The sequence below is a fragment of the Haliotis cracherodii genome, unplaced genomic scaffold (assembly GCF_022045235.1).
Source record: "Haliotis cracherodii isolate W230 unplaced genomic scaffold, xgHalCrac1.p SCAF_7, whole genome shotgun sequence".
Classification (NCBI taxonomy): domain Eukaryota; kingdom Metazoa; phylum Mollusca; class Gastropoda; order Lepetellida; family Haliotidae; genus Haliotis; species Haliotis cracherodii.
This window is the reverse complement of record NW_027266330.1, coordinates 47028687-47052998: the sequence shown is the minus strand read 5'-3', so window position 1 is coordinate 47052998 and position 24312 is coordinate 47028687. Positions and strand designations below refer to the sequence as shown.

The 24312-nt window shown below is 44.0% G+C and overlaps 1 protein-coding gene across 7 annotated transcripts in view; it reads left to right on the top strand.

Annotated features, from left to right (window-relative positions):
* LOC139448410 (diacylglycerol kinase delta-like) overlaps nucleotides 1–24312 on the top strand; it is a 176421-nt gene that overhangs the window by 11672 nt on the left and 140437 nt on the right. For 6 of the 7 annotated variants that reach the window (XM_071229964.1, XM_071229952.1, XM_071229951.1 and 3 more), the window contains exons 2-4: nucleotides 268–451; nucleotides 19278–19325; nucleotides 21258–21320. In XM_071229964.1, coding sequence (XP_071086065.1) covers nucleotides 305–451; nucleotides 19278–19325; nucleotides 21258–21320 — 258 coding nt within the window. In that variant the 5' untranslated portion in view covers nucleotides 268–304. The remainder of the gene's footprint in view (nucleotides 1–267; nucleotides 452–19277; nucleotides 19326–21257; nucleotides 21321–24312) is intronic. The other variant, XM_071229954.1, reaches the window with a different exon arrangement.

Sequence of the window (24312 nt, the reverse complement as noted above, 5' to 3'; positions counted from 1 at the left end):
AAAAGTGTGACAATTATTTGTCATTTTATATAGATATTCATGTATATCTCAGACCTTGATTTTACTTAATACACACAGGAGAATTTAATTTCTGTTGTTAAATGTATTATGTGTTACCCAGTAGGATGTAATTTTGTGTTATTCATGATACATTTATATTTAATTGATGATGGGTGACACATGTGATAGGATTTCTACATCACATTTTGAAAATACGATTGTTTTATGAGACCCGAGCATTTAACCTTTGAACTTTTTAAACCTCAGCACTGAAGAGTTCGCCCGACTTGACGTTCGAGGCAAAATGGCCGCCCCCAGAAAGCACGGATATCCATCAGTGAAAGTGGGAGAAATTACCGTACAGGACGATTCGTCGGACAGTGATGCCGAAACTGAACCAGCTAAAGTTTTCCACAGACGCATATCAACTAACCGAGCTATAAAATCGTCTGTAAGTATATATACTTCCATTTTATGGTGACAAGAAATAGCGGAATCGAGTCGATTATGTGTGCTCCGCGTCGGGCGTCTGTTTACTATGAGAACACACGCACCGGACGATCCTTTATTAAACGGGCACCTGTTGTGGTTTGTGGTAAAAGGTTATACGTTTTTTGCATCAATACTTTGAATGGACAAAACGGGTGTTGTTGCTTTTTTAAAGCTACATTCACCCTTTCTGTTATAAGCGACGCACGTGCCATTCATGCCTCGTTGCACATGTCAGTTTGACGAGACGAAGGAGATTGCACGAGAATCTCGGAATGCATGTGCAGTGCAGTCACGTGCATGTTAGCGAATGTGGGTCATGTGATTTCTGCTAAAGACATCTTGTCTTTCAAGACGTTTGATCAGTTCTCATAGCTTTATCACTGCTCCGAAATTTCTCAGCCCATATAAAATGCTTGAACCACAGTTTAAATGTATTATTGAAACTTGTTAACTATTAACTTGGCCAATACCAGTATTTATTCTGATATCGCCCCCTGTGTATTTAACACACATGAATTGCATTTGAAACTCAAAGGGAAAAATGGAAACCCTATTTTGTTTATAAATCGAACCAAATATTTAATTATAAAATATGTTGTAGGATATGTATTCTACGATTTTTTGTCTATTTGCTTGTGATCTGTGACAAATATTAAGTAAAGCGAGCAGATGGAAGAAAACAAACATCTCCATCTGTGTTTTTTTTATTATTGATATTCTCAACAGATTATGTTGATAACTGCTAACAACAACCACTTGTCTTGAAGTCTTAGTTACAAACTAGACGAGTAATGAGACAGATTGTTTTATGTTAAATATTTAAAAAGACTCAGTAACTATAAACTACTTTTCAAGTCCCCACAGAATGAGTTCAAATGTTTCAAGAAACAACAGATTAACTACTAGTAAATTTACCTCCCTTTTTATATGAAAAGATAAACTGGTGGAGTTTTTTTCAATCACCCAAAAAATTAATACTTAAAATACATCGTATATACAAGCTTATTCATTATAAAGGGGTCGGGGTAGTCTTAGTACTGCATCATATTTTACTCAGCCACCATTGTATGTGACATTTTTTCATGATACCCCTCCCCCTCAATACAATAAAATTTATTTGTTTTATTTGAAAAAATAAAACTGTCATGTTGTTATGCCCCCTGTGTTGTTTTAATTCCAGCACATTCAACTTCATGGCTTTATTTATCGTACCAAAATTTAAAAGAATTGGCATGAATATTGAGGCATGCTGGAAAATGAATATACATTTCAATATGTCAGGTTGGAAATATGTTAACTACACTGGCGTGAGCCAATTTCTATTATTTATTTTTTATATCGCGTTATGCACAGTTAAATGTATAAACTTTATCAATAATTCTAAAATTACCATCGTTGTGTAAAACCTCATTAATAAGTCAATATAATGCTGATAGAAATGAATAAGAGAACACTCAGTTTTAGACAGTAAAATGACATTCTATCACGGGTTTCCAGCCTTGTCTACCAAATACTCGTTGGAAACAATGCACACAAACACATCTCAACATTGGATTAGAATTTTCTTTTTAAATGTGTAGGAGTTGAATGTTTTTTACAACATAAACAGATGCTGAATTATATTTTTAAATAAATAAATATGGACTGTATTCTTTGGAAGAAGGGCACATTATTGAATTCCTCCAGTGAGAGGCCTGGGGGGATTGGTTATAACCGCTGAGCAGCCAACCCCCAACCACAGTACAGAGTTTAACAGATGCTTTGATAATGTGTTCAAATCCCCGATTTCCCTCATTATGATCCTTGGTTTGTCAGGGGCGGTCGGGTAGACAAGTCGGTAAGCGTGCGCTCATCACGCCAAAGCCCCGGGTTCGATTCCTGACATGGGTACAATGAGTGAAGCCCATTTTTGTGTCCCCTGTCGTGATATTGCTGGTATATTGCTAACAGCGGCGTAAAACCATACTCACTCACTCCCTTGGTTTGTCAGCATCTCATCTGTCTCCCAGACCAAAGAGAAAAAAATTGAAAAAAGGTCCCTCTCAAGTGTAGAATGCTTTGGCAAGTCTAGAACGCCTCTCTGAAATTATGGATTGGGCTCCATTAGGATATTTTTTTTATTTTGTAGATATATATTTTTTAAAAAGATCACTTTATTTCTGGGACTCAACCTCAGTCTAGTCGGCACCATACTTATGGATTTTTTCCAAACTGGCAAACATCTGGAGCCGGCTTCACTGTGGACTTGCCTCCCACATAAATCTGACATGCTAGGATTCCACACATGATCGGAACCACTACTTCTCCCTTATGGTCGCTGATTCATTCCCACCAGTGTTTTGAACAAGCCACTTTACTTTTGACAGTATTTCTGTTATGTATAACATAACATTACATAATACTATTTTACCCGATTGGGGAATTTGGTTTATGTTTAAGAAAAGCTTGTGAATACACGTGGCATAAATACAGACACAAATACAGGGTGATATCAAATGTCAAAAGACATGAATGAACATACAACGATAGCACCATGCATTAGAAAGTATATTTTGAGCAATAAAATATGAAAAGCTACTTATGAGGTAAAGGATATGGCTTTTTTCCTAACATAATGGCCTCATTTACAAGATTAAAAGGTTAATACATAAGTTAACATGGGAATAACCCAGTGGAAGATTGAAAGACAATGGAGGGATAAAAGTGTATGTCTTCTTAAAATAGTAGCCTCTCCCAGGTCAGGTGATTCCACCCCACAATCTGCCAGGTCAGGTAATTCTACCCCACAATCTCCTTGGTCGCAATTCTTCTCCAGAATTTCCAAGGTCAGGTAATTCTTCCCCAGGATCTCCCAGATCAGGTAATTCTTCCCCAGGATCTTCCAGATCAGGTAATTCTTCCCCAGGATCTCCCAGATCAGGTAATTCTTCCCCAGGAATTTCCAGATCATGTCATTCTTCCCCAGGATCTCCCAGATCAGGTAATTCTTCCCCAGGATCTCCCAGATCAGGTAATTCTTCCCCAGAATTTCCCAGGTCATAACTCTTCCCCAGAATCTCCCAGGTCGTAATTCTACCCCAGAATCTCCCAGATCAGGTAATTCTTCCCCAGGATCTCCCAGATCAGGTAATTCTTCCCCAGGATCTTCCAGATCAGGTAATTCTTCCCCAGGATCTCCCAGATCAGGTAATTCTTCCCCAGGAATTTCCAGATCATGTCATTCTTCCCCAGGATCTCCCAGGTCAGGTAATTCTTCCCCAGGATCTCCCAGACCAGATAATTCTTCCCCAGAATCTCCCAGGTCGTAATTCTTCCCCAGAATCTCCCAGGTCAGGTAATTCTACCCCAGAATCTCCCAGATCAGGTAATTCTACCCCAGAATCTCCCAGGTCGTAATTCTACCCTAGTAACTCCCAGATCAGGTAATTCTACCCCAGAATCTCCCAGATCAGGTAATTCTTCCCCAGGAACTCCCAGATCAGGTAATTCTACCCCAGAATCTCCCAGATCAGGTAATTCTACCCCAGGAACTCCAAGATCATGTAATTCTACTCCAGAATCTCCCAAATCAGGTAATTCTACCCCAGAATCTCCCAGATCAGGTAATTCTTCCCCAGGATCTCCCAGATCAGGTAATTCTTCCCCAGGATCTCCCAGATCAGGTAATTCTTCCCCAGAATCTCCCAGGTCGTAATTCTTCCCCAGAATCTCCCAGATCAGGTAATTCTACCCCAGAATCTCCCAGATCAGGTAATTCTACCCCAGAATCTCTCAGATCAGGTAATTCTACCCCAGGAACTCCCAGATCAGGTAATTCTACCCCAGAATCTCCCAGATCAGGTAATTCTTCCCCAGGAACTCCCAGATCATGTAATTCTACCCCAGAATCTCCCAGATCTGGTAATTCTACCCCAGAATCTCCCAGATCAGGTAATTCTTCCCCAGGTTCTCCCAGATCAGGTAATTCTTCCCCAGGATCTCCCAGATCAGGTAATTCTACCCCAGAATCTCCCAGATCAGGTAATTCTTCCCCAGGATCTCCCAGATCAGGTAATTCTTCCCCAGAATCTCCTAGGTCAGGTAATTCTTCCCCAGGAACTCCCAGATCAGGTAATTCTACCCCAGAATCTCTCAGATCAGGTAATTCTTCCCCAGAATCTCCCAGGTCAGGTAATTCTGCCCCAGGAACTCCCAGATCAGGTAATTCTTCCCCAGAATATCCCAGATCAGGTAATTCTACCCCAGGATCTCCCAGACCAGGTAATTCTTCCCCAGGATCTCCCAGATCAGGTAATTCTACCCCAGAATCTCTCAGATCAGGTCATTCTACCCCAGAATCTCCCAGGCCAGGTCATTCTACCCCAGAATCTTCCAATCATGCTACTGCACATCAGTTGCTTATCTAACTGAATTATTTTTTATGAAAGAATAGAAATTATAATTATCGATCATGGAGCCCATCGATATGAATATTGACAATGAGAATGATGACATCCAGGACTGTCAATAAGCCACAAGAACTTGCTTTTAATTGTCCTTAGGCTTAAGCTGGTTTATATTGCTATATCGCCCCTTGCAGTATTGGCATGACAATATTTAGGGATATTGAATTGTACGTCCAGATCCTTGAGGCCAGCCACATTAGGTCCTTGGGGAGCCTGCAGCCTTTTTGATAAACATAATTTGTTCGACAAACATGGTGAGGACAAGACTAAAATAAGAGTTGTCCGATAAAATATTCTGTTTCTAATAAAAAATTCGGGCCTAATTGTGATCTGTTTTTAGTCATGATACACAAGAATTATCCTGGCAATAAGGTGGCCCTAACACAGACAGACTTTCTCCACAGTTAGGTCTACACTGACAGTAAAGTTGCCCTAACACAGACAGACTTTCTCCACAGCTAGGTCTACACTGACAGTAAAGTTGCCCTAACACAGACAGACTTTCTCCACAGTTAGGTCTACACTGACAGTAAAGTTGCCCTAACACAGACAGACTTTCACCACAGCAAGGTCTACACTGACAGTAAAGTTGCCCTAACATGGACAGACTTTCACCACAGCTAGGTCTACACTGACAGTAAAGTTGCCCTAACACGGACAGACTTTCTCCACGGCAAGGTCTACACTGACAGACTTTCACCACAGCAAGGTCTACACTGACAGTTAAGTTGCCCTAACACTGACAGACTTTCACCACAGCAAGGTCTACACTGGCAATTAGGTAGCCCTAACACGGACAGACTTTCTCCGCAGCAAGGTCTACACTGACAGTAAAGTTGCCCTAACACTGACAGACTTTCTCCACAGCAAGGTCTACACTGACAGTTAAGTTGCCCTAACACAGACAGACTTTCTCCACAGCATGGTCTACACTGACAGTAAAGTTGCCCTAACACAGACAGACTTTCTCCACAGCTAGGTCTACACTGACAGTAATGTTGCCTTAACACGGACAGACTTTCACCACAGCAAGGTCTACACTGACAATAAGGTAGCCCTAACACGGACAGACTTTCTCCACAGCAAGGTCTACACTGACAGTTAAGTTGCCCTAACATGGACAGACTTTCACCACAGCAAGGTCTACACTGACAGTAAAGTTGCCCTAACACGGACAGACTTTCACCACGGCAAGGTCTACACTGACAATAAGGTAGCCCTAACACGGACAGACTTTCTCCACAGCAAGGTCTACACTGACAGTTAAGTTGCCCTAACTTGGACAGACTTTCACCACGGCAAGGTCTACACTGACAGTAAAGTTGCCCTAACACGGACAGACTTTCACCATGGCAAGGTGGAATTTTAACAGTGACAATGACAGTTTCCTGCCAGCACTGAGGTATCCCTCTGACATTAAGGTTTATGTTGTTGTGGTTGTCATGGCTGTTGCCACATTAAGCTTATTAGCTGCAAGTTAATTCTAGCTGCAGCCGATGGTCAGTGGTCAACACAGGGGCTGCTGCACTAAGTACCCGCTGACTGATGGCAGGCCACAGGAAGACGGCCATTACCGGCCTGACCCAGCGGCCTGACCCAGCGGCCAGCCTGACGTGACCTCACTCATGGAAATAAAAACAAAACCTGTAGCAGACTTTATGATGGGTGGGGGATGCATTTGGGGTTGGGATGCAGGTGTGGGTGAGGTGCAGTGGGGGTTGGGATGCAGATGGGGGTGAGGTGAAGGTGGGGGTTGGGATGCAGATGGGGGTGAGGTGAAGGTGGGGGTTGGGATGCAGATGGGGGTGAGGTGAAGGTGGGGGTGGGGGATGCGGGTGGGGGTGAGGTGAGGTGGAGGTGAGGTGAAGGTGGGGTAGGGGGATGCAGATGGGGGTGAGGTGAAGGTGGAGGTGAAGGTGGGGGTGGGGGATGGAGATGGGGGTGAGGTGAAGGTGGGGGTGGGGGATGCAGACTGGGGTGAGGTGAAGGTGAGGTGGAGGTGAGGTGAAGGTGGGGGTTGGGATGCAGATGGGGGTGAGGTAAAGGTGGAGGTGGGGGATGCAGGTGGAGGTGAGGTGAAGGTGGAGGTGGGTGATGCAGATGGGTGTGAGGTGAAGGAGGGGGTTGGGATGCAGATAGGGGTGAGGTGAAGGAGGGGGTTGGGATGCAGATGGGGGTGAGGTGAAGATGGGGTGGAGTAATAGTTGTGTCATGGTTGGGACAGGGTTGTGTCGTGGTTGGGCTGCAGGTGGGCTGTGGTTGTGTCATGGTTGTGTTGTGGTTGTCTTGTGGTTGGGCTGTAGGTGGGTCATGGTTGTGTTGTGGTTGGGCTGTGGATGGGTCATGGTTGTGTTGTGGCTGGGCTGTGGTTGTGTCGTGGTTGTGTTGTGGCTGGGCTGTGGGTGGGTCATGGTTGTGTTGTGGCTGGGCTGTGGTTGTGTTGTGGTTGTGTTGTGGTTGGGCTGTGGTTGTGTTGTGGTTGTGTTGTGGTTGGGCTGTGGGTGGGTCATGGTTGTGTTGTGGCTAGTCTGTGGCTGGGCTGTGGGTGGGTCATGGTTGTGTTGTGGCTAGTCTGTGGCTGGGCTGTGGGTGGGTCATGGTTGTGTTGTGGCTGGGCTGTGGGTGGGTCATGGTTGTGTTGTGGCTGGTCTGTGGGTGGGTCATGGTTGTGTTGTGGTTGTGTTGTGGCTGGGATGTGGGTGGGTCATGGTTGTGTTGTGGTTGGGCTGTGGGTGGGTCATGGTTGTGTTGTGGCTAATCTGTGGCTGGGCTGTGGGTGGGTCATGGTTGTGTTGTGGCTGGTCTGTGGGTGGGTCATGGTTGTGTTGTTGTGTTGTGGCTGGGCTGTGGGTGGGTCATGGTTGTGTTGTGGTTGGGCTGTGGGTGGGTCATGGTTGTGTTGTGGCTGGGCTGTGGTTGTGTCGTGGTTGTGTTGTGGTTGGGCTTTGGCTTGGCTGTGGTTGTGTCGTGGTTGTGTTGTGGTTGGGCTGTGGGTGGGTCATGGTTGTGGCGTGGCTGGGCTGCAGATGGGCTGTGGTTGTGTCATGGTTGGGACGTGGTTGGGCTGTGGTTGTGTCTGCATCATAGCACATTAGCCACATTAGATCTTTGTTAAATTTTCATTACAAATTTAAAAAAAGGGAGATATGGGGGTGTTTTATTTTTCATAGTTTATATTTTTTAGAACAAAGAGTTCAAGGGATTGCGTAATTTAGTTGTGGACAGATGTAATTCACATGATACATGAATGTTTGTGACTACATAAACATAGAACAGTGAATGTCCGGAGTAGAACAATGTAGAATAGGTCTTCAACAACCCATAAAAGATGACGATGCTTGTTGTAAGAGGCAACTAACGGGATTGGCTGGTCAGGCTCGCTGACTTCGTTGATGCATGTCATCGCATCCAAATTGCATGGATCGATGTTTATGATGTCAATCACTGGATTGTCTGGACCAGACTCGATCATTACAGACCGTTGTCATATAGCTGGAATATTGCTGAGTGCGGTGTTCAACAACAACAACAACAACAACAACATAAACATGCATGATAAAGACAGACGGCAACACACATACCCTGAGAGAGGATGGTCACGTCCTGCCAAAGATGTTAAAAGATTGTACTTGTTTTTGCCATCCCTCTGCATTAAGGGGCTAAATCAAGGACTGATCCTATAGTATACTGTGTCTGAGTGGGGTATCTATGTTAAGACTGAAGCATGGTATCTCAGAAGGCTAGCACTATAAAATATCAGTCCTGACTAGTACATGCACCCACACACATGCATGCATGTTGCTATACAAGTGCAATCTTGAATGTGACATTAACCCACATTTCAACTAAAGTCACTTGGGGAAAACAGTGAAATGTGCACCAGAAAAGAAATCTTTCTAGCAGAGAGGAATATATTGTGTAATAATGGTGATAAGAGATTTAATGGACTGTATGATAAGTCTAGGTGTTCGGCCAGTGGGGAGGAACACCCTTTAATTAATGTATTCTGTTGTTATGAGTCATTGTTTGATAGCACCAAATCCATGCTCACGAGTGTCATCAAGGTGCAATCTTCGGTGACCTAGATCTACATAATGAGTTTTTATGCTCACACAATAAGACCTGTTAATGAAGTGCCATGTTTAATAGTTCCTTGTAGGCAGGCCATTACCATTCTCTCCTGAGTAATTGTCTAAATGCTAGGCTGTCATAAAATACCCAGCATCTTGTTTTCGAGCTAATTTTAGTAGTAATTGTGCATGGTGGTTGAACACAGAGCTAGCCTGTGTGAGGAGATAGCAGTCCACTGATGTGGCACATGTTTGGTAAGTTGGGACCAAATAGAACGGGCACATTGCAACCCTCGGGGATAGTAAATCCACAGTGAAAGAAACTGAATGCTGCGTAGCTGAAACTGACCACTGGATTTTTCTGGCGTGCTTGGGCACAGGATTTTAAGAAGAGAAAAATTATTCATGGCATAATAAAAATTATTAGTTTTCCTTACGTTTTACAACAATTTTTTAAAAGTTTTCACTTGATGTGCTAGGACAAATCTGTTCTTGATAATACGAAATGTTTGGCTTGAAAACAGTGACATACTGTGTCAGTGACAAAATACTGATGGTAACATTGTTGCAACCTGGGCAAAAATACTGATGGAGGAGGATTAGTTGATGACCCATGAAAGACCTGTTTAAGACACCAGTGGAAGACCTGGTTGATGACCCATGAAAGACCTGTTTAAGACACCAGTGGAAGACCTGGTTGATGACCCATGAAAGACCTGTTTAAGACACCAGTGGAAGACCTGGTTGATGACCCATGAAAGACCTGTTTAAGACACCAGTGGGAGAGCTGGTTGATGACCCATGAAAGACCTGTTTAAGACACCAGTGGGAGACCTGGTTGATAACCCATGAAAGTACCTGTTTAAGACACCAGTGGAAGACCTGGTTGATGACCCATGAAAGACCTGTTTAAGACACCAGTGGAAGACCTGGTTGATGACCCAGGGAAGACTTAGGTGAGGTCCCAGGAAAGACCTAGGTGATGACTAAGGGAAGACATAGGTGATGACTCAGGGAAGACCTAGGTGAGGTCCCAGGGAAGACCTAGGTGATGACCCAAGGATGGCCTAGGTGAGGTCCCAGGTAAGACCTAGGTGAGGTCCCAGGAAAGACCTAGGTGATGACTAAGGGAAGACATAGGTGATGACTCAGGGAAGACCTAGGTGAGGTCCCAGGGAAGACCTAGGTGATGACCCAAGGATGGCCTAGGTGAGGTCCCAGGGAAGACCTAGGTGAGGTCCCAGGTAAGACCTAGGTGAGGTCCCAGGGAAGACCTAGGTGATGACCCAAGGATGACCTAGGTGATGACCCAGGGATGCCCTAGTCGAGGTCCCAGGGAAGACCTAGGTGATGACCCAAGGATGACCTATGTGAGGTCCCAGGGAAGGGCTTGGTGATGACCCAGGGAAGCCCTATTAATGACCCAATGACACCTGTTTATAATTCACACAAGACCTGTTTAAGACCAACAAAGACCTGTTTGATGACCCCTGGAGGATCTCGCTCACAACTGATTGGTGTGCAGCTAACCAGGGTGATTGTTTCATCTGGTTAAACTTTGATGACAGAAGGGTCACGATGTTGCGTGAGTGAGTGGTTCGGCCATTGCATTATGCAGGGGGCCCAGATTTGCACTGGTGGGGAGGGAATGTCGTCACAGGTGCCTCTCGTGTGGTTAACTGCTGCACTAATTAAGTTGTCTTCATTATTGATTATCTGCAATCTGGTCTGGTTGGACAACTGATGGAAAGATACGTTTAGATCTCTTTTGAATTAGATATATGGTTTTGAACAATGGTTACATTACTGAAATGAAGCCAAGCATGTTCTAAAATTAAGAAAATAGAATATGTTATAAAAATGTGTAAAATTGAATTTTGTTTTTTTCATTTAACACGTTATGGTCAGAACTTTAGGTTTAATCAATGCACTGAAGCATCACAGCAAAGTGTTAAATACTGTATGTCTATATTCTTCCTAATCAAGATGATCAAATTAGATGTTTTGGTTTCTCTGTGAAGGAGAAGCAAAGAATGCGGTTATGTCAGAATATCAGAGTTGTCACCCAAACATAACAAGCAGGACTTACATCAATTCGGGAAATTCTTAATCATGTACATCCTTAGGAACAGCATCTTTAGCAAGGGAGGCCAACAAAGGTCAACACAGGATCAAATTGTGAAAATATACCAATCTGACGGATAAAACACCCCTCCATCCACACAAGCCCTGATATAAAAAAAACCCCACAAAATATGCAGAGACCCATCCTGCCACATTGCCACTCCTTGAAAGCAATAAAAATTATAGGAATCAAACTCGGACCCAGTAGCCCATATTTGTTGAACATGATGCTGTTAACCAGCACCCTACCATACCGCTCCCGTTCACCAGACGCCATCGCTTCAGCAAGCCGAGGAATGACAAGGAATTAAGTCCCTCGTGTAATAATTCAAACTTTCTGTTTAAACTCGTTTCCATGCATTAGATCACTCAGGCTGATATTGACCTGAAACTTCTGAACACTGTTTGACTACATTGACCGAGTTTCGGATGCATTTCAATGAAAATAGGGAAATCCTCTGTTCTGATAGGAATCCGGATGTGGGATGTGAGACAAGCGCGCCACAACTGCATGTTTTTTTTGTAATGATTTCGGCTTCAATCCATGAATGCAATGGGAAAAAAATGACAATTGGCATGATGCCAGATCTGAGTCAACAGTTTTCTGTGTACTTCCTCTTGGCATGGGATGCTGGGATACGATAACATGTTTTGGTTGTAACGATTAATGCTTTGTGAGTTAAAGCAGCTCTGTCTGGATTGAGGAATAGTTTGTTTGATTTGGTGTTTGTCTGGTTTCAAGCTTATTTCTGTTTTGGTCATCCTCCTTGATCCAGGGTATTATATCTCCATTTTCTTTTCCCCGGTTTGAAAATTGGTGAGATATGGAGCTCACCATATCCGTCCGTCCATCAGCCAGACATTCATTTTCCGTATCCGGAGCAGAACTCCAAAACCGTTAAATATTTCTTGTTAAAACCTTCTATATAGATCAGTCTAGTGGGGAACTGGTGCCTTTTGATTATTTGTGATTTTTATCTCTTTTTCCTCCAAAACCGTTAAATATTCCTTGTTGAAACCTTCTATAGATCAGTCTAGTGGTGAACTGGTGCCTTTGGATGATTTGGGATTTTGAAAAATACTGAACAGCAGAAGTTTTTCTTCACTGAACTGAAGGTATCCAAAGGCAATGAACCAAAAGTGGGGTACAAGTAGCCAAACTCCCTCCTGATTTGCACCCCGCTCTCCTGATGCCGCTTGTTATTACAGCCTGGAACCGGTTATTCATAATCCTAGTTTGTTGTAGAAGTGATGTCATTGTGATGTCATCATTATAGGCTGTCTCTTAACTCGGCACTGAATTTCTTGCATGTCAGTGTGATTTGATTGGATTTCTAGTTTAAGCAATGTTTTATGCAAACCGGACTCAGAACGAAGTTGTGACAGTGACACGGTCCATGGTATTTATGGTAATGGAATGAAGATGTAATACCCTGGAACACTGAGGATGGATTTCCTTACGGGTACCCAGTTACTCAACAGAAAGCATGACGATGTGTTTGTGTAGAAGGGTGGTTGGGCAGGAACGTTGGGCAGGAACGTTGGGCAGGGTTTGTGGTTAGGCTCGGTTCCCACTAACTGCTGCTTGTAGAATGCTTGTAGAACTGCTGCTTGTAGACATTGGATTTGGTTGGCAGGCTCGGTTGGTCATTACCAACAGTTGGATGTTGCTCCTAATATCAACCATGTGTTTGTCTCTCTGACTAGGTTGTTTACAGGCTGATGTTGGGACTGGAATATTGATGACTGAGCCAGAAAACAGACGAAAGAAAACATGTCATCGTATCCCAATTGAGTGGATCGATGCTCATGATGTCAATCATTGGATTGCCTGGTCCAGCCTCATTTATTTACAGACCGCCGTCATATAGCTGGAATATTGTGGAGTGCGGTGTTAAACAACAAACAAACAAACAAACAAACAAACAAACAAACAAAACTTAACAAAGGCTCAGATGAAGGAAACAAATAGATCATTATCAATGCTATTTATCATTTGCACTCATTCAATTCATGGGGGACATGGGTGGCCCAGTTGCTAAGGTGCCGCATTTCGCTATACAGAGTTGCATCCCTTGGGCATGCCAGAAACCTATGATTGTGGGTTCAAATCCTGATTCACCCCGATTATATTTCTAGGTTTATCAGCACCATACCCGGGCTCGTTGGTTTCACCTAATTGGTAAACGTCTGAGACCTGCATCACTTCGTGCTTTCCTCCCACATTAAGCTGACACGCCATGATATAGCTGGAATACTGTTAAAAGCAACATTGAACCTAACTCACTCACTCACTCAATTCATGCCATATTAACATATTCAAATCACCCCAAAATATCAATTTTTCAAAACAACAAATGTTTTCTTCACTAAAAAAATACAATTTCGGCACTTTGGGGGAAATTAGGGAAAAGGTGAAGAATAGATGGTCCTTTTGTGATGGCGTTATGCTAAGTTGGTGACTGAGTGACGTTTGTTGACCCAGGAGGACAAATGGCTGACTTTGTTACTGCAGCTGTAGCTCTGACTAATGACATGAATGTGAAGGGGACATCTCATGGACATGGTGAATCATTGTGTTGCAAATGTCAGGGTGTGTTTGTGTTCATGGAACCGTAATCTGCATGAAAAGTTCATAACCATGACAACAGGAATGAGGGCGGTGTTGTTAATGTCATGTGCGGCAGCGGCAGTAGTAATAGCAACAGAAGTTGAAGTAGTCGTAGTAGTCATGGTAGTAGTAGTAGTAGAAGTCACAGAAGTCGTGGTAGTAGTAGTAGTAGTAGTAGCAGCAGTAGCAGCAGTAGTAATAACAGAAGTAGCAGTAGTTTTAATAGTAGCTGTAGTTGTAGTTGTAGTCATAGTAGTAGCAGCAATAGTAGAAACAGGAGTGGTAGTAGCAGCAGCAGCAGTAGCAGTAGTAGTAGTAGTAGTAGTAGTAGTAGTAGTAGTAGTAGAAACAGCAGCAGCTGCAGCGGTTGTAGTAGTAGTAGTAGTAGTAGTAGTAGTAGTAGTAGTAGAGAGGGCTACAGTTACAACTGTACAAGCAAGGTTCTGCCCTAACCTAAACTCTCTGTGGCCCTAAATTCAACATGACTCAAGACTGACTGCAGCTGAGTAAAACATGTCATCCCTTATAGTCTTGTTCTTGAACTTCAACCAATAACATGTCCTTTCACCAACAAATATAGCTGTGCCAGCTTACAAACGAAGGTACGGGTGTCCCTCGCGATAACGATTCGCTTTTTATTTTCTTAAGGATTGGCACCCTCATGTACAAATCATCCTACTATATACCCATGTGCTATGCTTATGGTTATAATTTTTGTAAATATATACAGTCCAAGTTTCAACTAAAATAACACGATATGAGCATGTGTTGTTCCTGGTAAAAAATAGTTTCAGACAATATTTCTTGTGATCACTGTCTCAAAGTACATTGAAGTTCTATTTTGGGTCATTTCTTAACTGAATCACTGGTAGATTGCTAGAAAATGAGTGTACAGCTGATTGGTATTTCCGACTTAGTTTACGAGACAATACACAGTAATCTTACCTTTTGCATCTAAAACAATGCCTAGCATAACAAGAAATACAATTGAAATGGTAAACCATCATGTCTAGTGGTATTTTATCACCAATGTCTCATCGTCATTGACCAAGTTTGTTATCACCAGCTTCTCCATTCACCTGAAGCTGTACGATGTAGGTTTGCGGAGTGCAGAATACACGATTATACTCAAGTCCCCACTTTACACTAGAAAATACAGTATCACCCATATCAGGAATTAGCACTGAGCCAATGCTCGATGTAACAGTTAAAATCATAGGTAATCGGAAACCTTGTACAAGAACGGGACAATTGTGTATGATTGACTTCTATAGTGTAAACAAAGATGGCGGCAAATTGGTGAGTCATTGGTCGTGATGATGAAATGAAATGGTGATATGTTAGTCAACGTAAATTTGTATTTTAAGAAAATAACTGCACATGCAGGCTCCTAACTGTATGCACCATTTTTTTTAAATTAGGCGAGAATTGCGCATGACTTATGACTTAACCAATCACTGAATGATCCGAAAATTTGAAAATGAATTAAACCATAGTGTTCCTTTCTAAAGTTGCCAAACTCATGACGTGTATTTAATTAAGTCACTCAGTCGGTGTGACTGTGAAGCAATCACAGATAAATCATACAATGCTGTGAAGTATTTTTGTCGTCTGTGATACTGTGAAATCTTCTGGGAGAACTGTCCCCTTCAATACTCTTTATAAGGTGGACATTGTCAAAAGCAACTGGACTTATGATAACATAACAGGATAACCGTGATAACTTATTCATAACACACTCCACAGCCTAGAGGACACCTCATAATTTGCATAGCACAATATTTTGGGGGAAATTTGAAGGAGGGATATGTATCCCGCTCGTGTTGTTATAGTGAAACTAGATTATATCAAGCCATTGCTATGTACATATACCGTCTAATGGATTTGCTGGGATTTGTAAGTATGGTTTGTGTGGTTGACAGACCTTATTTATTGACTTTGATGTTGAAGTGCATTAAACAGAGAAATGATGATCTGACACCTCATTAATGAGGGCTTTATTGCAATGCTCGATGTGCCAGGGGAAAAGTGATCAGGTAGATGGTCGTCCCTGTTCTGTTCGGGCTGGAGATTAGGGCCCATGTAGGCCTTCAGTGAATGATAAGGTGTGTTAGTCATATGTCGACAAATAAAGCAGGACCACAACTTTGTCCTGAATGTTGGACAGGGATACCGTCATCGTAGGTTTGGTAGGTATCATGTACTGACTTCAGGGAAGCTGTGTCTTGGAAGTGTTTGCATGTATATGTATATAGGCACTTCTGTGTCATTGTGTTCGTCTGAGACATTTTTCAATACTCGATTTTTAATTTTTTTTTAGGTTGTGGTATGCATAGTATTTGAGATTCTTTCAGGGTTTGCATACCCAAAGACAAAGTCAATTCTAACCATTTCAGCCCCAAACCCCACCCAAAGTCATCTCAATCAAACTTTCATCACCCCCATTCCCATGCCACACCCACACCACACCCTCACCACTCCCATTCCACACTCACACCTCACCTACACCCCACCATTCTACCCCTCCCAGAAACTCACCAGTGGTTGAGACCAGACTCCACACAACGGATCACAATAAGACTCCACCCTATTTTGCTGAATTCTAACCCAACCCCATTCATCCCACCCAGTGGCGCTTGTGCACACATGCCCACACCATCAGACCTTCCATCCCACCCAGTGGAGCTTGTGCACATGTGCCCACACCATAAGACCATCAGACCATCCATCCCACCCAGTGGAGCTTGTGCACACATGCCCACACCATCAGACCATCCATCCCACCCAGTGGAGCTTGTGCACATGTGCCCACACCATCAGACCATCCATCCCACCCAGTGGAGCTTGTGCACATGTGCCCACACCATAAGACCATCCATCCCACCCAGTGGAGCTTGTGCACATGTGCCCACACCATCAGACCTTCCATCCCACCTAGTGGAGATTGTGCACATGTGCCCACACCATCAGACCATCAGACCTTCCATCCCACCCAGTGGAGCTTGTGCACATGTGCCCACACCATCAGACCATCCATCCCACCCAGTGGAGCTTGTGCACATGTGCCCACACCATCAGACCATCAGACCTTCCATCCCACCCAGTGGAGCTTGTGCACATGTGCCCACACCATCAGACCTTCCATCCCACCCAGTGGAGCTTGTGCACATGTGCCCACATCATCAGACCATCCATCCCACCCAGTGGAGCTTGTGCACATGTGCCCACACCATCAGACCATCCATCCCACCCAGTGGAGCTTGTGCACATGTGCTCACACCATCAGACCATCCATCCCACCCAGTGGAGCCTGTGCACACATGCCCACACCATCAGACCATCCATCCCACCCAGTGGCGCTTGTGCACACATGCCCACACCATCAGACCATCCATCCCACCTAGTCAAGCTTGTGCACATGTGCCAACACCATCAGACCATCCATCCCACCCAGTGGAGCTTGTACACATGTGCCCACACCATCAGACCATCCATCCCACCCAGTGGAGCCTGTGCACATGTGCCCACACCATCAGACCTTCCATCCCACCCAGTGGAGCCTGTGCACATGTGCCCACACCATCAGACCATCAGACCATCAGACCACCCAGTGGAGCCTGTGGACATGTGCTCACACCATCAGACCATCCATCCTACCCAGTGGAGCCTGTGGACATGTGCCCATACCATCAGACCTTCCATCCCACCCAGTGGAGCCTGTGCACATCTGCCCACACCATCAGACCATCAGACCATCAGACCACCCAGTGGAGCCTGTGGACATGTGCCCACACCATCAGACCATCAGACCTTCCATCCCACCCAGTGGAGCCTGTGCACATGTGCCCACACCATCAGACCATCAGACCATCCATCCCACCCAGTGGAGCTTGTGCACATGTGCCAACACCATCAGACCATCCATCCCACCTAGTCAAGCTTGTGCACATGTGCCCACACCATCAGACCTTCCATCCCACCCAGTCAAGCCTGTGCACATGTGCCCACACCATCAGACCATCCATCCCACCCAGTGGAGCTTGTGCACATGTGCCCACAACATCAGACCATCCATCCCACCCAGTGGAGCTTGTGGACATGTGCCCACACCATCAGACCATCCATCCCACCCAGTGGAGCCTGTGGACATGTGCCCACACCATCAGACCATCCATCCCACCCAGTGGAGCTTGTGCACATGTGCCCACACCATCAGACCATCCATCCCACCCAGTGGAGCTTGTGCACATGTGCCAACACCATCAGACCATCAGACCTTCCATCCCACCCAGTGGAGCCTGTGGACATGTGCCCACACCATCAGACCATCCATCCCACCCAGTTGAGCCTGTGCACATGTGCCCACACCATCAGACCATCCATCCCACCCAGTGGAGCTTGTGCACATGTGCCAACACCATCAGACCATCCATCCCACCTAGTCAAGCTTGTGCACATGTGCCCACACCATCAGACCTTCCATCCCACCCAGTGGAGCCTGTGCACATGTGCTCACACCATCAGACCATCCATCCCACCCAGTGGAGCTTTTGCACATGTGCCCACACCATAAGACCATCCATCCCACCCAGTGGAGCTTGTGCACATGTGCCCACACCATAAGACCTTCCATCCCACCCAGTGGAGCCTGTGCACATGTGCTCACACCATCAGACCTTCCATCCCACCCAGTGGAGCTTGTGCACATGTGCCCACACCATCAGACCATCCATCCCACCCAGTGGAGCCTGTGCACATGTGCCCACACCATCAGACCATCCATCCCACCCAGTGGAGCTTGTGCACATGTGCCCACACCATCAGACCTTCCATCCCACCTAGTGGAGCTTGTGCACATGTGCCCACACCATCAGACCATCCATCCCACCCAGTGGAGCTTGTGCACATGTGCCCACACCATCAGACCTTCCATCCCACCCAGTGGAGCTTGTGCACATGTGCCCACACCATCAGACCTTCCATCCCACCCAGTGAAGCTTGTGCACATGTGCCCACACCATCAGACCTTCCATCCCACCTAGTGGAGCTTGTACACATGTGCCCACATCATCAGACCTTCCATCCCACCCAGTGGAGCTTGTTTGTCAATTTGTGAAATGGCTGTAGGTATCATTTAAACCTGCTCAGAGGCCAATATTCGGCCCCAAATCTGCAGCAAATGACAGAAACAATTCCCAACTGAATTTAAAGTTTCCCAATTCCTCAGAAAGTAAGAAAGTTAGAACATTAAAAAATTCTAAATTTTAAACAATGTCCTAATTTGCCTGGCAAGAGCAGGCACCTGGTTGGAATCCTTGGGCTGTCTTTGTTGACATTTTAAACGGTTGACTACATATCCAGGTGAGCTACAGGGACGTGACACTGTGTTTCAGCATTATATTCATGTCAGTCAGAATTTGGCTATGGATGGGACCTGTTTCCAGGGTATTTATCCGAACAGAATGGACGTATAATACCCTTGATCACTGAGGATGGTGTAGTACAAACTGTAACCATTGTTGTCTCTGTTTGCAGACATGCACCAAAGAAGGTTACCTCATGAAGCAGACCAGCTCCTTCCAGGTGCGTAGCAATATTCAACACATCCGCTGGCCGTGATTGGGAAGGGAAGTACAAAGGAGCGATTCAGTGGGCATTATAGCATGGTGGTAGCAACATTCAACACATCCACTGGCCGTGATTGGGAAGGGAAGTACAAAGGAGCGATTCAGTGGGCATTATAGCATGGTGGTAGCAACATTCAACACATCCGCTGGCCGTGATTGGGAAGGGTAGTACAAAGGAGAGATTCAGTGGGCATTATAGCATGGTGGTAGCAACATTCAACACATCCGCTGGCCGTGATTGGGAAGGGAAGTACAAAGGAGCGATTCAGTGGGCATTATAGCATGGTGGTAGCAACATTCAACACATCCACTGGCCGTGATTGGGAAGGGAAGTACAAAGGAGCGATTCAGTGGGCATTATAGCATGGTGGTAGCAACATTCAACACATCCGCTGGCCGTGATTGGGAAGGGAAGTACAAAGGAGCGATTCAGTGGGCATTATTGCTGAAATTAAACTGTGATTTGTCAGTCAACGTAAACCTGGTGGCGTAGGTGTTATGGGATGCATCATGTATTAAAATTATGTATGAATTGCGCATGGTGCTTGACTTCCTCAAGCACTGAGATAGAACATATTATTTAAAGAAAAATTTAAGGTTAGGGCACATTAAATAAATTGTTTCTTTTTTATCCAAATTTCTGAAAAAAATATTGTTTGTCTATATGTTTTTGTACAAACTGTTGATGGGTAATTTAAATGAAGCATGAATGTTTAGTAGACTGTGTGTGGTGTATTTCATCAACACAAAATGATGTTCTATGACCGTAGCTACTGCGGAACATTAACGTAGTGTAAGGGGGTGCTTGGTAGTGTCAATGAAAATACAATCAATTTGTTATGGTCTCAAATCCAAACTTTAGAACATCAGTGTTCGGTTCCTGTCAAAAACTGGCATCGTATTGTACTGAATGAACTTTCTAGATTTACTACTTACGAGGAGATAAGATTGCTGATAAGCTACAAGGACATAAATCGAGTCATGTGCTGGAAATAGCCAGGGAGCATTGATTGGTGCCAGGGAACATGGCCTGCTCAAGCTCTATGGTCAAAGGGAGACAATTCTTACAGTTTGTTTTCCCGCGTTGATCTTGGGCTGAGTTAGGATGACTGAGAGTTATCCAGATGCATTACTACTAGATCCAACACACAATAAGGCCATTTATTTTAGTTGGTTTTAGTGGTGGGACGATCCTCTGATGCAACGGTAGATCACGACTTTTCACTTCTTGATACAAGTATCAATCATGGTTGCACACAAAGTAATAAAAATATCCATACATGCCTTGAATATTTGCTTCAATAACTGTTGTTCCAGACACTAACTAGTGGGGAAAATTAGTTGTGAAAATGTAAATATTTTCATCCACTGCGCCATACTTGACACTGCCAACTGTAAATCATCAGTGTGCCATGTATTTGGCTACACTGTCTATGAAAAAGATGGCTTATGCACCACAGATAAGAGCACACGCATGTAGCATGATACGTATCGGATTGTGAGCAAGGTATCATGATACGTATCAGATGGCTCAGTTTGTGTATCATCCCAGCCCTAGTTGGTTTGCAAAACTCTCCAACATACAAAAACTCTGAAATTTGAAAAATAAAATAAAAACATTTGGTGGGGCCTATTCTGTATCACACAAGGTGAAAACATGACTTAGGAATATCAACCTCTATCTTTGTAGAAAGGGATGTTTATGTTAAAGATAAAACATGTTTTATATAGATGTTCACTTGTGCTTTTCATTCTTTAATAGTGAGATTATTTTGGACATGTTTGTGGGAGGAATTTAATGAAATATTCTTTTGTTCTGCATTGAATTTTTAAACTCTTAGAAACTGTGTTTTACTTAAGCTTACTGATCTTAATTTTCTAATTCCAGCGCTGGAAGCGACGGTATTTCAAGCTGCAGGGAAGAAGACTCTACTATGCAAAGGATACCAAGGTGAGGTCATTCTCTACATTGGTCCGACCCGTGAAGATCTGGGGTAGAATAAAAGGCGACTATGCTTGTCGTAAGAGGCGACTTACGGGATCGGGTGGTCAGTCTCCCTGACTTGGTTGATGCATGTCATCGATCCCAATTGTGTGGATCGATGCTCATGATGTCAATCAATGGATTGTCTGGTCCAGACCCGATTATAGCTAAAGGAAATGTTGGATTTGGGACCATAACTTGTTAAAATGGGCAGGGGATAGAGATGACTTCGTGGACTATATGCTTGTTTACTTCATTGTTGGCTAGAGAAATAACTGAACTCACATTTACTTTTCCGTGTTAACAAAGAGGTGTCCAGTTGGGAGCAGATGGTCAGACCCTGTCATGTGACTGATGGCGTGGATCGTTGTGTATGCTCCAGGTACTGGTTGGCTGGTCCCAAACTTCATTACCTGCTGGCAGCTGTGATATAGATTGAATATTGTTGAATGTTGTCTAAAAACACATAAACCAACTCATTTCATTCATGTGTCCATCAATTTGTGAAGCTCATTTCTGATGTTCCCGGTTCGCCCCGATTATGTTTCTAGGTTTGTCAGCACCATACCCGTGCTCATGGGTTTCACTGAAGTGATAAACGTCTGCATCACTTCGGGCTTTCCTCCCACATTAAGCCAACATGCCGTGATATAACTGGAATTCTGTTAAAAGCGGCGTTAAACACAACTCACTCAATCACTCACTCATTTCTGGTGTCCCCTGCCGTGATATTGCTGGAATATTGCTTAAAGCGGCATAAAACTCACCGACTCACTCATGTGTCTATCAGTGTTAATTTCATTGATGTGGTCCGGTACACTTTGAAATGCTACTGACTGTCCTACATCAGGATGGAGATTTCATGTCAGGTTTGCACTTGTCACCCGTTTCATCTGGTCCTCGTTTAGCGTTGGGTAAGAGATGTTGATACACTTGTGTTAGAAATATATCTGGAAATATTTTGACGAAAATATTGTTTGTCATTGTGAAGGATATATGTGGGAATCATGACAAGTTGTTGGAAAACATTCAGAGCTCCAGATAAGCTTTTGGTGTTGTGGGTATTTTACCCATGCATTTTAAAATCATTGGGTATCAGTAATTCTATCTGGGTATTCAAATGTGTTACCCACTAGTTTTTACACATGTGGGTATTTAAGTTAAATATTTAAAAACACTATTCATCTAGTCCCTGCAAACTGGTGTCGTGTGGGTTCGAGAGCTTTACAGAACTAAAAAGTACCACCATACTTCCACAAGAAAGTGAGATGGCAAATGATCATGATGTAACTGTCATAGTGGAGTTTGGCAAGGTTGACAGAATGCCCGTATATAATTTCAAAATAAGTTGCTGATTTGCTAATCGAATACGCAGGGTTACTTCACAATATTTTGATGATACGCACAAGTTTTATTTTTGTAGCGTATCTGTAATGTTCGTTGCGTATTTGATACGCTTGGATTTTATTTTACAGCGTATTTCTGCATTTCTGATGCGTATTTTACATAGATACGCAGCTTATCTGGAGCTCTGCTATTATGTCTTTGGGTGACCATGGTGACAAGTGGTTAAATGGTATATACTCATAATTGTTTCAGTCACATCCGAATGTTTTATATTGATTAATGATACAAGAATTCATCATGTAGTCCCCTAAAGCATACTGGAAAACTTTAACCAAGGGAGACAACTCAAGCAATCATATTTCAGCGAGCCTCTGATGAGTTAGGGTCAACAGGGTGAGTGATTTGTCTAGTTAGAAATGGTGAAATATGTGAATAGTGGGCAACCAATAGTAGGACTCGAAGTTTGTGCAAGCAGGGAGAAATTTCCATCTTTTAATAGAAAACATAATTATATGATGGTACTTTTTAAGGGAATGACCATGTTATAATCTGGAGTGTGCTCCATATTTGTGTTAGACACAGAATAATGTTTCTGCCACTCAAGCCATGTGATTAGTTTCTTTGAAAGAAAGAGCCAACAAATTTTGTTGTGTGAGCATGCATGGATCACCGAATGGTCTGACACTGTGCAGACTGCTCTATAGAGTTGTGTCCCTTAATCATGTCAGGATTTCCTGATCAATTGTTTTTATCTCATATTGTCCAGATTATGATCGTTGGTTTGTCAGCACCATACCTGTGAATGTATCTTTCACCAAAGTGGTAGACTTCTATGATCTGCATCACATTTGGCTTTCCTCACACATCAAGCTGACATGCTGTGATAGAATTGAAATTCCATTATAAGAGGAGAGTCGTACCTGTTCGTATGGACCGCCTCTGTGGTCTCATGGTAGGGCATCCGCCTGGAGGGCTGAAGTTTGGGGTTACAACCCCTGGCGGCGTCATTAAATGATGGTACTTGTTGTTACCCTGCCTGATGCTTGGCATTTAGGAGTTAAATTCTATGTATACTGTGTCCTGGTGGGGTATACTTTTTAAACTGCGGCATGGTATCTCAGTGGACTAGCACTATAATATATTGGCGTTAGTCTGCACTAATATAAGTGCAATAATCTTGGACGTGATGTTGAACTCCATTTCAGCTCACCTAACCTGTTCTTACCACTGATATCTGTTTGGTTAAACCAGATGAATCTGTTTTAATCAATCACGTGTACCCCTGAGGGTTGTGTGTGAGAATGGCTCCTCATCAACATCTGCTGATCATACCTGGATCAGGTGGTCTGACTCGCTGACTCAGTGGATTGCATGTCATCCTGCCCTGATGACCTGGATCAGGTGGTCCGACTCGCTGACTCTGTGGATTGCATGTCATCCTGCCCCGATGACCTAGATCAGGTGGTCCGACTCGCTGACTCTGTGGATTGCATGTCATCCTGCCCTGATGACCTGGATCAGATGGTCCGACTCGCTGACTCAGTGGATTGCATGTCATCCCGCCCCGATGACCTAGAACAGGTGGTCTGTCTCGCTGACTCAGTGGATTGCA